The 12,313-nt window shown below is 43.4% G+C and overlaps 2 protein-coding genes across 2 annotated transcripts; both read right to left on the reverse strand.

Annotated features, from left to right (window-relative positions):
* Window positions 1-1,273: 1,273 nt before the first annotated feature.
* On the reverse strand, window positions 1,274-4,356 carry LOC118841568 (fatty acid-binding protein, liver-like). Its single transcript, XM_036749107.1, has 4 exons — window positions 4,207-4,356; window positions 3,629-3,801; window positions 2,310-2,402; window positions 1,274-1,464 (listed from the first exon to the last, which is right to left on the reverse strand). Exons 1-4 carry the CDS (start codon window positions 4,271-4,273, stop codon window positions 1,414-1,416), a joined length of 384 nt encoding a protein of 127 aa, XP_036605002.1. The 5' UTR covers window positions 4,274-4,356; the 3' UTR covers window positions 1,274-1,413.
* A 2,501-nt stretch (window positions 4,357-6,857) lies between these two features.
* Window positions 6,858-9,783, reverse strand: LOC118841569 (fatty acid-binding protein, liver-like). Its single transcript, XM_036749108.1, has 4 exons — window positions 9,625-9,783; window positions 9,045-9,217; window positions 7,723-7,815; window positions 6,858-6,977 (listed from the first exon to the last, which is right to left on the reverse strand). Exons 1-4 carry the CDS (start codon window positions 9,689-9,691, stop codon window positions 6,927-6,929), a joined length of 384 nt encoding a protein of 127 aa, XP_036605003.1. The 5' UTR covers window positions 9,692-9,783; the 3' UTR covers window positions 6,858-6,926.
* Window positions 9,784-12,313: the final 2,530 nt, after the last annotated feature.

Genomic DNA, 12,313 nt, shown 5'->3' on the forward strand with positions numbered 1-12,313 from the left:
AAGCCAACTGTAATACAGCTTCCTAATTTAACTGATTTATTCCTGATATAAGAAAAAAATTCCTGGTCCTGCAATCCAAAAGTGGAAAGGAATAAACATTGATATGGTGCTAGAACCTTCCTAACTTTATAAATATGATCTCATCAGATCCTTACAACAATTCTGGGAGGAAGGTGCTATCATTATTATTGAATTCATTTTATAGATAAGGAAACTAAGTCAGACAGAGGTTAAGGGACATGCCCAGAGTCACACATCTAGGAAGTATCTGAGGCAAGGTTTGAACTCAGATCTTCCTGACTCTAGGCCCAGTACCCTAAACATTACACCATCAGCTGCCTCAAAGAGAAACATAGTTTCTTTGGGAGGTAACAAGTTCTTTCTCATTGGAGGTCTTCATGCAAAGTATGGATGATCATTTATCAAGTATGATGCAGAGAGGATTCTTTTTCAGCTATGGTTTGGACTAGATGACCTCTGATGTTCCTTGCAACCCTGAAATTCTGTGATTCTCTAACTCTGGTTACAGCTCTGTTGTTCTCATGCAGCCAAGAGATTGCCAGAGCTAACTGCATGGCATCCTTTTGAATCCTGGGACCCAGCCAGGTCTGTTTTTTGCCCTCCTGTAGTTAAGGCTCTGGTCTTCAATTAGGCTTTCCTTCTCAGATCTGAACTTCATAACCCAAATCTTCCTCATTGTTTACCATTAGAATGGGCCCTTCAGCTGGTGTCTTCAAATCATAGTGTTTGTATCTGGTTAGAAAAATACCACTCTCATTTAACACAAACACACACACACACACACACACACACACACACACACACACACACACACTTTAACCAAGAGCTTTTGGACTCAAAATACTTTGATCTAAACCTATGGTTCTCACTTAGACATTTCAGGTACAGTGTTAGGCAAATATAAATGATGGTGCTAGTGGGGCGGGGTGAGGAATGTGGCCAGGTGAGGAATGTGGGGCCATAATCCACAAGCCACCCCTAAAATCACAGGTAACAACTTGTTTCATCAATCCCAAAGTAGGCACCATTACTTTCTATGGGAATGGTAATTTGCAAATATCTGTAAACTATTTACTTCTTTTGGCTCCCTCTGTTCCTTGGAGAGGTGGACAAACTTGGGTGCAGAATGGTGTATATACTTAGCAAATGGAGTGACTATGTTGGTTGGTTTTGCTTGATTGCTTTATCTTTGTTACAAGGTGAGGCTCATTGAGTGGGAGGTGGGTGGGCACAGTGAATTCAGAAATGGTGGTGCTGTAAGAACAAAAGGCTTTAATAAAACCTTGAATAAAAATATGCTTGTGGAGTCATTCAAAGACAGATTTCTTTCAACAATCCGCATTTTATGTGTATCCATTTTACACAGTAAAAATAAATGAAAAGCAGACATGTTTAAATTCTCTTACTGATTCTCTTGAAGACAGTATCACCCAAGGTCATGGTCTGAAAGCCAAGAAGAAATCCAGTGTGAATCTTTCCTGGAATGTCTTCCAGTATATCAGCATGTCATACCAGTCAATGACCCCAGTATTTTAGATAGACTAGAGATGGGTTTGGCAATCTATCTGGGTTTTTATATGGACTGTCCTTGCTTCCTGAGGGAACCCTGTGGAGGACTGGCTTTGGGATCTTCTAGGACCCCATTAAAAAATATAAATATTTGCAGCAAGGTTCACAGCACAAGGATGACAGAGATGCTCCCAGAAAAAGGTTTAATGCGTGAAGGGGGATTATCCAGAATGGGATAGAGGATTAGCTGACTGGGAGTGGAGGGATAATAGCAACAGGGATTTTTGGGTGAAAGGAGCCTTTCAACACCCACCCAGCTCCCTGGGAGTCTGCAATAAATGTTGCATGCTCTGCTTTACATGGGGTGTTGGGCAGTAACTCCTCCCCTCTTCCTTCAGCCCTCCCTGCTATCCTCCATGTCTTTCCTTCCTCCCCTCTTTCATCCCTCATCCTTCCCGTCCTCCATCCCCTTACCTGTCTTTCCCTCAGCCCTTCTTCCCTCCTTCCTCCCTCCTGTCTTCCATCTCTTGATCTTTCTTTCCATCTTCCTTTTTTTCCCTCCTCCCTGCTTTGTTTCCCTCAGCTTCTCTTCCCACTCTCCTCCCTACAGTCCTCCATCTCTTCATCTGTCTTTTCCTCCTCTCCTCTACCTCCTTGAAGCCACTGTCTCCCTTGTTCTATTTGTAGCCCCAGTACTTGATGCTTAGTAGGTGTTCACTAAATGCTTTTTGGATCCATTGCCCACCCCCAAGCCAGAAGAGAAATACCCAGTCACTTACATTGATGAGTGTGTCTCCATTGAGTTCAGTGACTGCCTTAACTCCTTTGAGAGTTGTCACCAGCTTGTTGTTACCTTCCATCTGCACTACAGTCTGTGGGGAGACAGAAGAGTTAGCTGTGGGAAGCCCCAGGAACTGGGGGTACAGGAAGGGGTGAGAGTGAGCCAGATGCACTGGTAAATGTTTAACAACTGGTATTCTGAAAGGAAAAAATATACAGACAAATTTTCATTATAATCTGTATTATTCATATTTGAGTATAATCTGTGTTGTTAACATTTTCTCCATCGCTTTAAACTAGGCAATCAATAAAACAATAAATCAGTCATTAACTTGTAGTGTTTGCTATTTTCTGAGGGGTAAATGCTCACACTTAAAATTTCACAACTGCCCTCTCTGGCCAGTTTGAACTGACTCTGGCACACCCCTGCAGTAAGTACCCAAGCCAGATTCCCTGAAGACCTCCTTGCTTCTGTACCACACTGGCTGAATTGTTTTCCAGTTCTCTTAGCCCTTTCCTTTCTTTTCCTCCTCTCCCTTTCTCTCTTCCCTTCCTTTCAATGTCTGTGAGTCAGTCAATTAATATGTATTAAATGCCTAGGATGAGTCACATTGTGCTGAGTACTGAAGACAGTCCCTGCCCTGGAGGAGCTTACAGTCTAATGGGGGAAACAATAAGCAAACAAATATGTACAAATAATAAGCAAATATGTACAAACAATTCCTAGACAGAATAAGTCGGAAACAATTAACAGAGCCCTAGATCTAAGGTGTTGGGGAAGGTATCTTGTAGAAGAGTGAGAGGAGATTCTAGTTGGGATTTGAAGGAAGCCGGTGGGGTCAGCAGTCTGAGTGGAGGCATGACAGCATTCCAGGCATGGGGGACAGCCAGAGAGAATGCCAGAGGTGAGAGATGGAGGGTTTAGTTTGTGGAACAGCCAGGAAGCCAGGGCCACTGGGCAGAAGAGTATGTTTCAGAGAGTAAGGTGTGAGGAGACTGAAAAGGTAGGAGGGGGCTGGGTTAGGAAGGAATCAAGTCAGTCACTGAATACAGCATATGTGGGTTAGAGGCACTACTTCAGGTCTGGTCCTCCAGCCCCCTTTCTCCCAGACTGCTTTTCATCTAATCTGTGGATGTTGCAACATCATGACTAACAGAGATATTTTGTGTCTTATCTTCCTAGGAGATGGTAATCTCCAGGGGTTAAGGAGCACATTTTATCTAATATTTGCATCTCCTCCAGAGATTAGCCCAGAGGCTAACAGGTGGCACCTTAGTTAATAACATGTCCCAAAACTGAATTAAGTTCTAGTCTTACCTTGACCTTCTCTCCAGTAGGAGTTTCCATCTGAAACTCCTCCCCCAGGGTGAACTCGTAGACCTGGACGTTGGTATCAGCAGTGGTGGTGAACTTGAAATGCTTTCCATTTTGTACAATTTCAACCACTCCCTTAATATCCTTTCTCTTCTGTATGATGTCATCAGGTACACCTGGTTCATACAACAGAGACTTAGAGCTAGAAGGCATTTAAGTGCCAAGTGATCTCAGTTGAGCCTTGTGACAGCCCTGGGAGGTAGGGGATATTATGGTCTTCATTTTGCAGATGAGGAACCTGGGGTTCAGAGAAAGAGGTCATGCAGTCGAAGTCACTGAAAGAATTAGAAGCAGAGCCAGGGCTCGCATCCAGCTAACTCCCCATTGTGTGGTTCTTCACCCTGACACCCAAGCCAGGCTCCCCAATGCTTGCCCAGAGACTCCCTAGTTGGATTATTTCACTTGCTGCAGGTTCCCTTTCAGTATTTTAAGTTCATCCCTTTCTGACAATAGCTAATCTAATGCTCCTGCCCCTTGATCCCAATATTGGATGCCCAAAGGATGTTTTCTTACACACTTACCTGCAGCCTTCATGAAGGCTTCATAATTCTCTTGGGACTGGAGCTGGTACTTTCCTGAAAAGCTCATGGTGGAGGGATGTTGTCTGAAAACACTGGCTGGGAGAGAAGTTGCCTGGCCTGGCCCTGAGGGGCTGGCTTTATAGGGGGCTCGTTCCTTTCAATTGCTGGTCAGAGGTTATTGATTGCACGTTTTATGATTCTGCTCAAACATTAACTCCTTGGGAACAAGGTCAGCCAAAAAGGATAAGATAGGCATAGTGGGAGTTGCCTGGACTGCCTGGTCGATTGGTACAGGATCTGCGGTTGCGGGGAAGGGGTGAGCTATCCAAATATCCAGACTGTCTGGGGCTGGGAGGGGAGGGGTGGACCCATAGGCATAAGCATAGGGAGTTAGCGAGGTCCTTTCACTTTTCAGAAACAAAAAGAAATATTACCAATATGGCACTTTTGGTTTTATTACATTGTGCTTTCTCATGCATGAGCTCATTTGATTCTTACAAGTATCCTGTAGGGCAGGTGATCAAAGTATAGTTGCCCCAATTTTACAGATGAGGAAACCAAGGTTTACCAAATTCATGCAGCCTGTAAAACACTGAGCCGGGGTGGATATCCAGGGATTTCTCAGGTTCATCTTGTCATGTCTCACCTTTGCATGAAACAAGGTGCTGGATTTGAAGTGAGAACTCGCTACCAGAAGCTTACGTTTTATTGGATCTGTGTATGCTTTCACATATATGTGTGCATACGTGTCTGGCAGGGGGAGTGTTCATTTCTTTCTCCATCTCCTCAGTATGTATCACACAGCAGACATTCAATAAATGTTTGCTGAATTGAATTCAACCTGAGTTATTCTTTGATAGATTTGGATTATTTCACTTTCATTCTTTCAGAGCTTAGCACAGACCCCTGAATTGAACTTTTTGTCGTTCAGTCATTTTTGGTTGTGTCTGACTCTTTGTGACCCCAATTCAAGGTTCTCTTGGCAATGAGATACAGAAATGTTGGCATACAACAATGAGGACAGCACAATAATCTATAGAAGATGGTGGGAAGAGACAAAGACACTGAGACACCCACACAAAGTGGTGCAGTGTTTAGAATACAGAACTTGGAGTCAGGAAGGCCTGAGTTCAAATGTAGCTTCAGACACTACTTGTATATCCCTGGGCAATTCACTTAACCTTTCAGGGCCTTACTTTCCCCATCTGTAAAGTTGGAATTATAATAGCACCTATCTGCTGGGAAATTTTTGCAAACCCCAAAGTGTAAGATAAATACTAGTTGTTTTGTTGTTTTTCTGAGGAAGCTGTCTCATAGGATGGTGAGGATGAGAGTGAGAACAGAGAAGGAGGTTATCCAAGCCAACCATATCACAGCTTCCTAATTTAATTGATTTATTCCTGATGTAAGAAAAAAATTCCTGGTCCTGCAATCCAAAATTGGAAAGGTATGAACATTGATATGGTGCTAGAACCTTCCTAACTTTATAAATATGATCTCATTGGTTCCTTACAACAATTCTGGGAGGAAGGTGCTATTATTATCAAATTCATTTTATAGATAAGGAAACTGAGGCAGACAAAGGGTAAGTGACTTGCCCAGAGTCACACATATAGGAAGTATCTGAGACAAGGTTTGAACTCAGGTCTTCTTAATTCTAGGCCCAGTACCCTAACCGTTACACTATCAGCTGCCTCAAAGACAAACAGTTTCTTTTGGAGGTAACAGGTTCTTTCTCATTGGAGGTCTTCATGCAAAGTATGGATGATCATTTATCAAGTATGATGTAGAGAGGATTCTTTTTCAACTATGGTTTGGACTGGATGGCTTCTGATGTTCCTTGCAACCTTGAAGTTCTGTGATTCTTCAACTCAGGTTATAGCTCTGTTGTTTCACGCAGCCAAAGGATTACCATAGCTAACTGCATGGCATCCTTTTGAATCCTGGGACACAGCCAGGTCCATTTGCCCTCTTATAGTTAAGGCTCTGCTCTTCAATTAGGCTTTCCTTCTCAGATCTGAACTTCATAACCCAAATCTTCCTCATTGTTTACTAGAAGAATGGGCCCTTCACCTGGTGTCTTCAAATCATACTCTTTGTGGCTGGTTTGAAAAACATCCCTCTCGTTTAACACACACATACACACACACACACACACACATACTTTAACCAAGAGCTTTTGGACTCAAAATACTTTGATCTAAACCTATGGTTCTCACTTAGACATTTCAGGTACAGTGTTAGGCAAATATAAATGATGGTGCTATTGGAGGGGTGAGGAATGTGAGGCCATAAGCCACAAGCCACCCCTAAAATCACAGGTAACAACTTATTGCATCAACCCCAAAGTAGGCACCATTACTTTCTATGGGAATGGTAATTTGCAAATATCTGTAAACTATTTACTTCTTTTGGCACCTTCCATTCCTTGGAGAGGTGGACAACTGTGGGTGCAGAATGGTGTATATACTAGCAAATGGAGTCACTATGTTGGTTCGTTTTGCTTGATTGCTTTTCTTTGTTACAAGGTGAGGCTGATGGAATGAGAGGTGGGCGGGCACAGTGAATTCACAAATGGTTGTGATGTAAGAACAAAAGGCCTCAATAAAACCTTGAATTAAAATATGCTTGTAGAGTCATTTAAAGATATATTTATTTTAAGAAGCCGCATTTTATTGTATCCATATTACACAGTAAATATAAATGGAAGATAGAGATGTCTAAATTCTCTTACTGATTCTCTTGAAGGCAATATCACCCAAGGTCATGGTCTGAAAGCCAAGAAGAAATCCAGTGTTAATCTTTCCTGGAATGTCTTCTAGTATATCAACATGTCATACCAGCCAATGACCCCAATATTTTAGATGGATTAGAGATGTGTTTGGCAATTTTTCTGGGTTTTTGTATGGATTGTCCTTGCTTCCTGAGAGAATCATGGGGAGGATTGGCTTTGGGGTCTTCAAGGACCCCATTAAAAAATAAATATTCACAGGAAGTTTCACAGAATAAGGATGACAGAGATACCCCCAGAAAAATGTTTAATTCCTGAAGGGGGATTAGCTGGAATGGGATAGAGGATTAGGTGACTGGGTGTGGAGGGATAATAGGATCATGGATTTTTAGATGAAAGAAGCCTCAGGGGTCACCCACCCAAATCCCTGGGAGTCTACAATAAATGTTACATACTCTACTCTAAACAAGGTGTTGAGCAGTAACTTGTCCCCTCTTCCTTCCCTCCTCCCTGCTGTCCACCATGTCTTTCCTTCCTCCCCTCTTTCATCCCTTCTCCGTACTGTTGTCCATCCTCTCACCTGTCTTTCCTTCATTCCTTCTTCCCCCCCTCCTCCCTCCAGTCTTCCATCTCCTCACCTGTCTTTCCTTCCTCCCCTCTATCACCTTGAAGCCACTGTCTCCCTTGTTCTATTTGTAGCCCCAGTACTTGATGCTTAGTAGGTATTTACAAAATGCTTTTTGGATCCATCCCCAAGGCCGGAAGAGAAATACCCAGTCACTTACATTGGTGAGTGTGTCTCCATTGAGTTCAGTGACTAACTTAACTCCTTTGAGAGTTGCCACCAGCTTGTTGTTACCTTCCATCTGCACTACAGTCTGTGGGGAGACAGAAGAGTTAGCTGTGGGAAGCCCCAGGGACTGGGGGTACAGGAAGGGGTGACAGTGAGCCAGATGCACTGGTAAATGTTTAACGACTGGTTTTCTGGTAGGAAAAAATGTATAGACAAATTTTCATTATAATCGCTATTATTAATATTTGCATATAATCTGCATTGTTAACATTTTCTACATCACTTTATACTAGGAAATCAATAAAACAATAAATCATTCTTTAGCTTGCAGTGTTTGTGATTTTCTGAGGGCTAAATGCTCACACTTAAAATTTCACAATCAGCTGTCCGGCCTGTTTGAACAGACTCTGGCACACCCCTTCCATAAGTACCCAAGCCAGATTCCCCGAAGAACTCCTTACTTCTGTACCACACTGGCTGAATTGTTTTCCAGTTCTCTTTGCCCTTTCCTTTCTTTTCCTCCTCTCCCTTTCTCTCTTCTCTTCCTTTCCATGTCTGTGAGTCAGTCAATTAATATGTATTAAATGCCTAGGATGAGTCACATTGTGCTGAGAACTGAAGACAGTCCCTGCCCTCAAGCACCTTACAGTCTAATGGGGGAAACAATAAGCAAATATGTACAAACAAAAAGCAACTATGCACAAACAAGTTCCAGATAGGATAAGTGGGAAACAATTAACAGAGGGAACGCCCTAGGACTATGGGGTTGGGGAAGGTATCTTGTAGAAGAGTGAGGGGAGATTCTAGTTGGGATTTGAAGGAAGCCAGTGGGGTCAGCAGTCTGAGTGGAGGAGTGAGAGCATTCCAAGCATGGGGGACATCCAGAGAGAATGCCAGAGCTGAAAGATGGAGGGTTTAGTTTGAGGAACAGGCAGGAAGCCAGCGTCACTGCACAGAAGAGTATGTGTCAAGGAGTAAGGTGCGAGAAGACTGAAAAGGTAGGAGGGGGCTAGATTAGGAAGGAATCAAGTCAGTCAATGAATAGAGCTGACCTGTGGATTGGTGGCACTACTTCACAAATGGTCCCCCATCCCTTATTCTACCAGACTGCTTTTCATCTAATCTATGGATGTTGCAACATAGTGACTAACAGAGATATTTTGTGTCTTATCTTCCTAGGAGATGGTTATCTCCAGGGGTTAGGGACCACATCTTATCTAATCTTTGCATCTCCTTCAGGACATAGCCCAGAAGCTAACAGGTGGCACCTTAACTAATAACATGTCCCAAAACTGAATTAAGTTCTAGTTTTACCTTGACCTTCTCTCCAGTAGGAGTTTCCATCTCAGTCTCTTCCCCCAGGGTGAACTCGTAGACCCTGACATTGGTATCAGCAGTCGTGGTGAACTTGAAGTGTTTTCCATTTTGTACAATTTCAACCTCTCCCCTAACATTCTTTCTCTTCTGTATGATGTCATCAGGTACACCTGGTTCATACAATAGAGACTTAGACATAGAAACCATCTAAGTGCCAAATGATCTCACTTGAGCCTTGTGACAGCCCTGGGAGGGAGGGGATATTATGGTCTTCATTTTCCAGATGAGGACCCCAGAGTTCAGAGAAAGAGGTCATACAATCGAAGTCACTGAAAGAATTACAGGCAGAGCCAGGGCATGCATCCAGATCTAACTCCCCATTTTTTAGTTCTTCACCCTGACACCCAAGCCAGGCTCCCAAATGCCTGCCCCAAGCTTCACTAGTTGGATTATTTCACTTGCTGCAGGTTCCCTTTCAGTATTTTAAGTTCATCCCTTTCTGACAATAGCCAATCTAATGCTCCTGCCCCTTGATCCCAATATTGGATGCCCAAAGGCTGTTTTCTTAAGCACTTACCAACAGCCTTCATGAAGGCTTCATAATTCTCTTGGGACTGGAGCTGGTACTTTCCTGAAAAGCTCATGGTGGAGGGATGTTGTCTGAAAACACTGGCTGGGAGAGAAGTTGCCTGGCCTGGCCCTGAGGGGCTGGCTTTATAGGGGGCTCATTCCTTTCAAATGCTGGTCAGAGGTTATTGATTGCAAGTTTTATGATTTTGCTCAAACATTAACTCTTTGGGAGCAAGGTCAGCAAAAACGGATAAGATAGGCATAGTGGGGGTTAACTGGAGGGCCTGGTCGCTTGGTACAGGATCTATGGGTGCAGGGACGGGGTGAGCTGTCTAACTATCCAGACTGTCTGGGGCTGGGATGGGAGGGGTAGATCCATAGGGATAAGGATGGGGAGTTAGTGAGGTCCTTTCACTTTTCAGAAACGAAAAGAAATATTATCAATATGGCACTTTTTGTTTTATTACATTGTGCTTTCTCATGCATGAGCTCATTTGAGTCTTAAAAGTATCCTGTAGGGTAGGTGATCAAAGTATAATTGCCCCAAATTTACAGATGAGGAAACCAAGGTTTGCCAAATTCATGCAGCCTGTAAAACACTGAGCCAGGGTGCATATCCAGGGATTTCTCAGGTTCATCTTGTCATTTCTCACCTACAGGACTTGGCATAAAACAGGATGCTGAATTCGAAGCCAGAGCTCACTCCCAGAAGCTTGTGTTTGACCGTGTATGTGTGTACATTCACATGTATGTGTGCATATGTATCTAGGAGGGGGGAGTGTTCACTTCTATCTCCTCAGTATGTATCACACAGCAGACATTCAACAAATGTTTGTGGAATTGAATTCAACCCGAGTTATTCTTTGATAGTTTAGGATTATTTCACTTTCATTGTTTCAGAGCTTAGCACAGACCCCTGAATTGAACTTTTTGTGGTTCAGTCATTTTCGGTTGTGTCCACCTCTTTGTGACCCCAATTCAAGGTGTTCTTGGCAATGAAATACAGGAATGTTTGCCATTTCCTTCTCCAGCTTATTTTACAGATAGGGAAACTCAGGCAAACAGTAGGTTAAGTGACTCCCTCAGGGTCACACAGCTAGGAAGTTTCTGAGGACTTGTTTGAACTCAGGTCTTCCTGACTCCTGACCCAGTGTGCTATGCCCTGTTAGCCACCTACCTGCCCAATGACTACACTGTACTGAAGTTGACTAGACTCTGCACCTTCCCTACTTTTTACCGAAACAAAATTTCATTTTATACCAGAGCCATAACTGCAAAGCCAGTGACGTTTGAGAATCTACAAATTGGACTTTGCCTGAAAGAACCAAAAGGAAGTTGGCATAGCAGTGTGACTGTGAACTCTAGTTATCAGAAGCACCAAGTACTGGATGTTCCCTTAGCTGCTAGGAAAAAACTTTTATTTTTTTAATTAAAATAAATTTTTGTTTATTGAGGTTGGTTCTCCCTATATCACTCAGGCTGGGAAAATAGCAACCCCTCATTCAGGACCCCAGTCCTGATCAGTTAATCTGCTTTGTGTCTCTGACCTTGGCCAATTTGCCCTTTGTTAGGCAACCTGGGGGCTGGCAGTGTTGCTGCCAGACTTGGGGCATTTGGTTCTGAATGTCTTCAGACCTACTACATCTCAGAACTCCTGAACACAAGCCATCCACCAACCTCCACCTCCTCAACCTCCCCACCATCGAGGACTACAGACATTCGCCACTGCCCCCCCAAAAAAGGTGAGGCAGGGAGAATTGTTGCCAAGCTGGACCAGGACCAGGGACAGTGGTGGAGGGATACAGAAGTTGCCACAACCCCAGATAAGGTCAGAGTCAGAAAACCCAGGGACCAGCATGAGAGTCAGTCCCCTGTTTGCTTGAGGTGTGTTTCATCACCGATGATGCTTTTTCATCTGAGGATCAAAGGTTCCTCTTTATTCTTAAAGCTGCCCTTGCTCGTCTTATAGCAGACCTCACACCAAAACAGAAACAGGAGGTTGGCTAGAGGGATGCAGGAATAAATGTAATTTGTCATTTGAAGACTCAGTCAAGAGTGAGATGCAAAATCCAGGCTAGATGGTCTGGACACCCTCTCATGGCCTTCTGTTAGTCTTCATATTCGTTTGTTCCACTTGGCTAACTGACACTGCTATCTGGCCCCTCCCAGTGAAGACTTGCCTCTGTTTGGCTTCTACAAAGTGCTCATCCTGGTTCTTCTGCGTTTCTGACCCTTCCTTCTCAGTCTCCTTTCCTGACTCATCAATTGTCTTCCAATCCTGAAGTGTGGGTTCCCTGCCCCAAGGTCCTTTTCTTCTTGTCTTGTTTCTCTCCCCTCATTTTTGGTGATCCCAATCCATTATGTGTCTAATAATCTTCTCTTTGCAGTTGATATTCAAGTCTATACTTCAAACCCTAAAATCTCAACTGAATTCTTGTCCGATAGTGCCCACTGTCCATTGGAGATTTCTATCTCAGTGACCTGCTGGGACATAGAATCACATATAAAGAGCTTGAAGGCACTTTAGAGGTCCACTTCTTTCTTCAACATGTGAAGAAACTGAAGTGCAGAGAGGTTAAGTAGGCAGCTAGGAGACACAGTGAATACAGTACTGGCCTTGGAGTCAGAAAGACCTGAGTTCAATACCGCCTTTGGCATTAACTAGCTGTGTGATCCTAGACAAGTCACTTGATTTC

The sequence above is a fragment of the Trichosurus vulpecula genome, chromosome 3 (genome assembly GCF_011100635.1).
Source record: "Trichosurus vulpecula isolate mTriVul1 chromosome 3, mTriVul1.pri, whole genome shotgun sequence".
Classification (NCBI taxonomy): Eukaryota; Metazoa; Chordata; class Mammalia; order Diprotodontia; family Phalangeridae; genus Trichosurus; species Trichosurus vulpecula.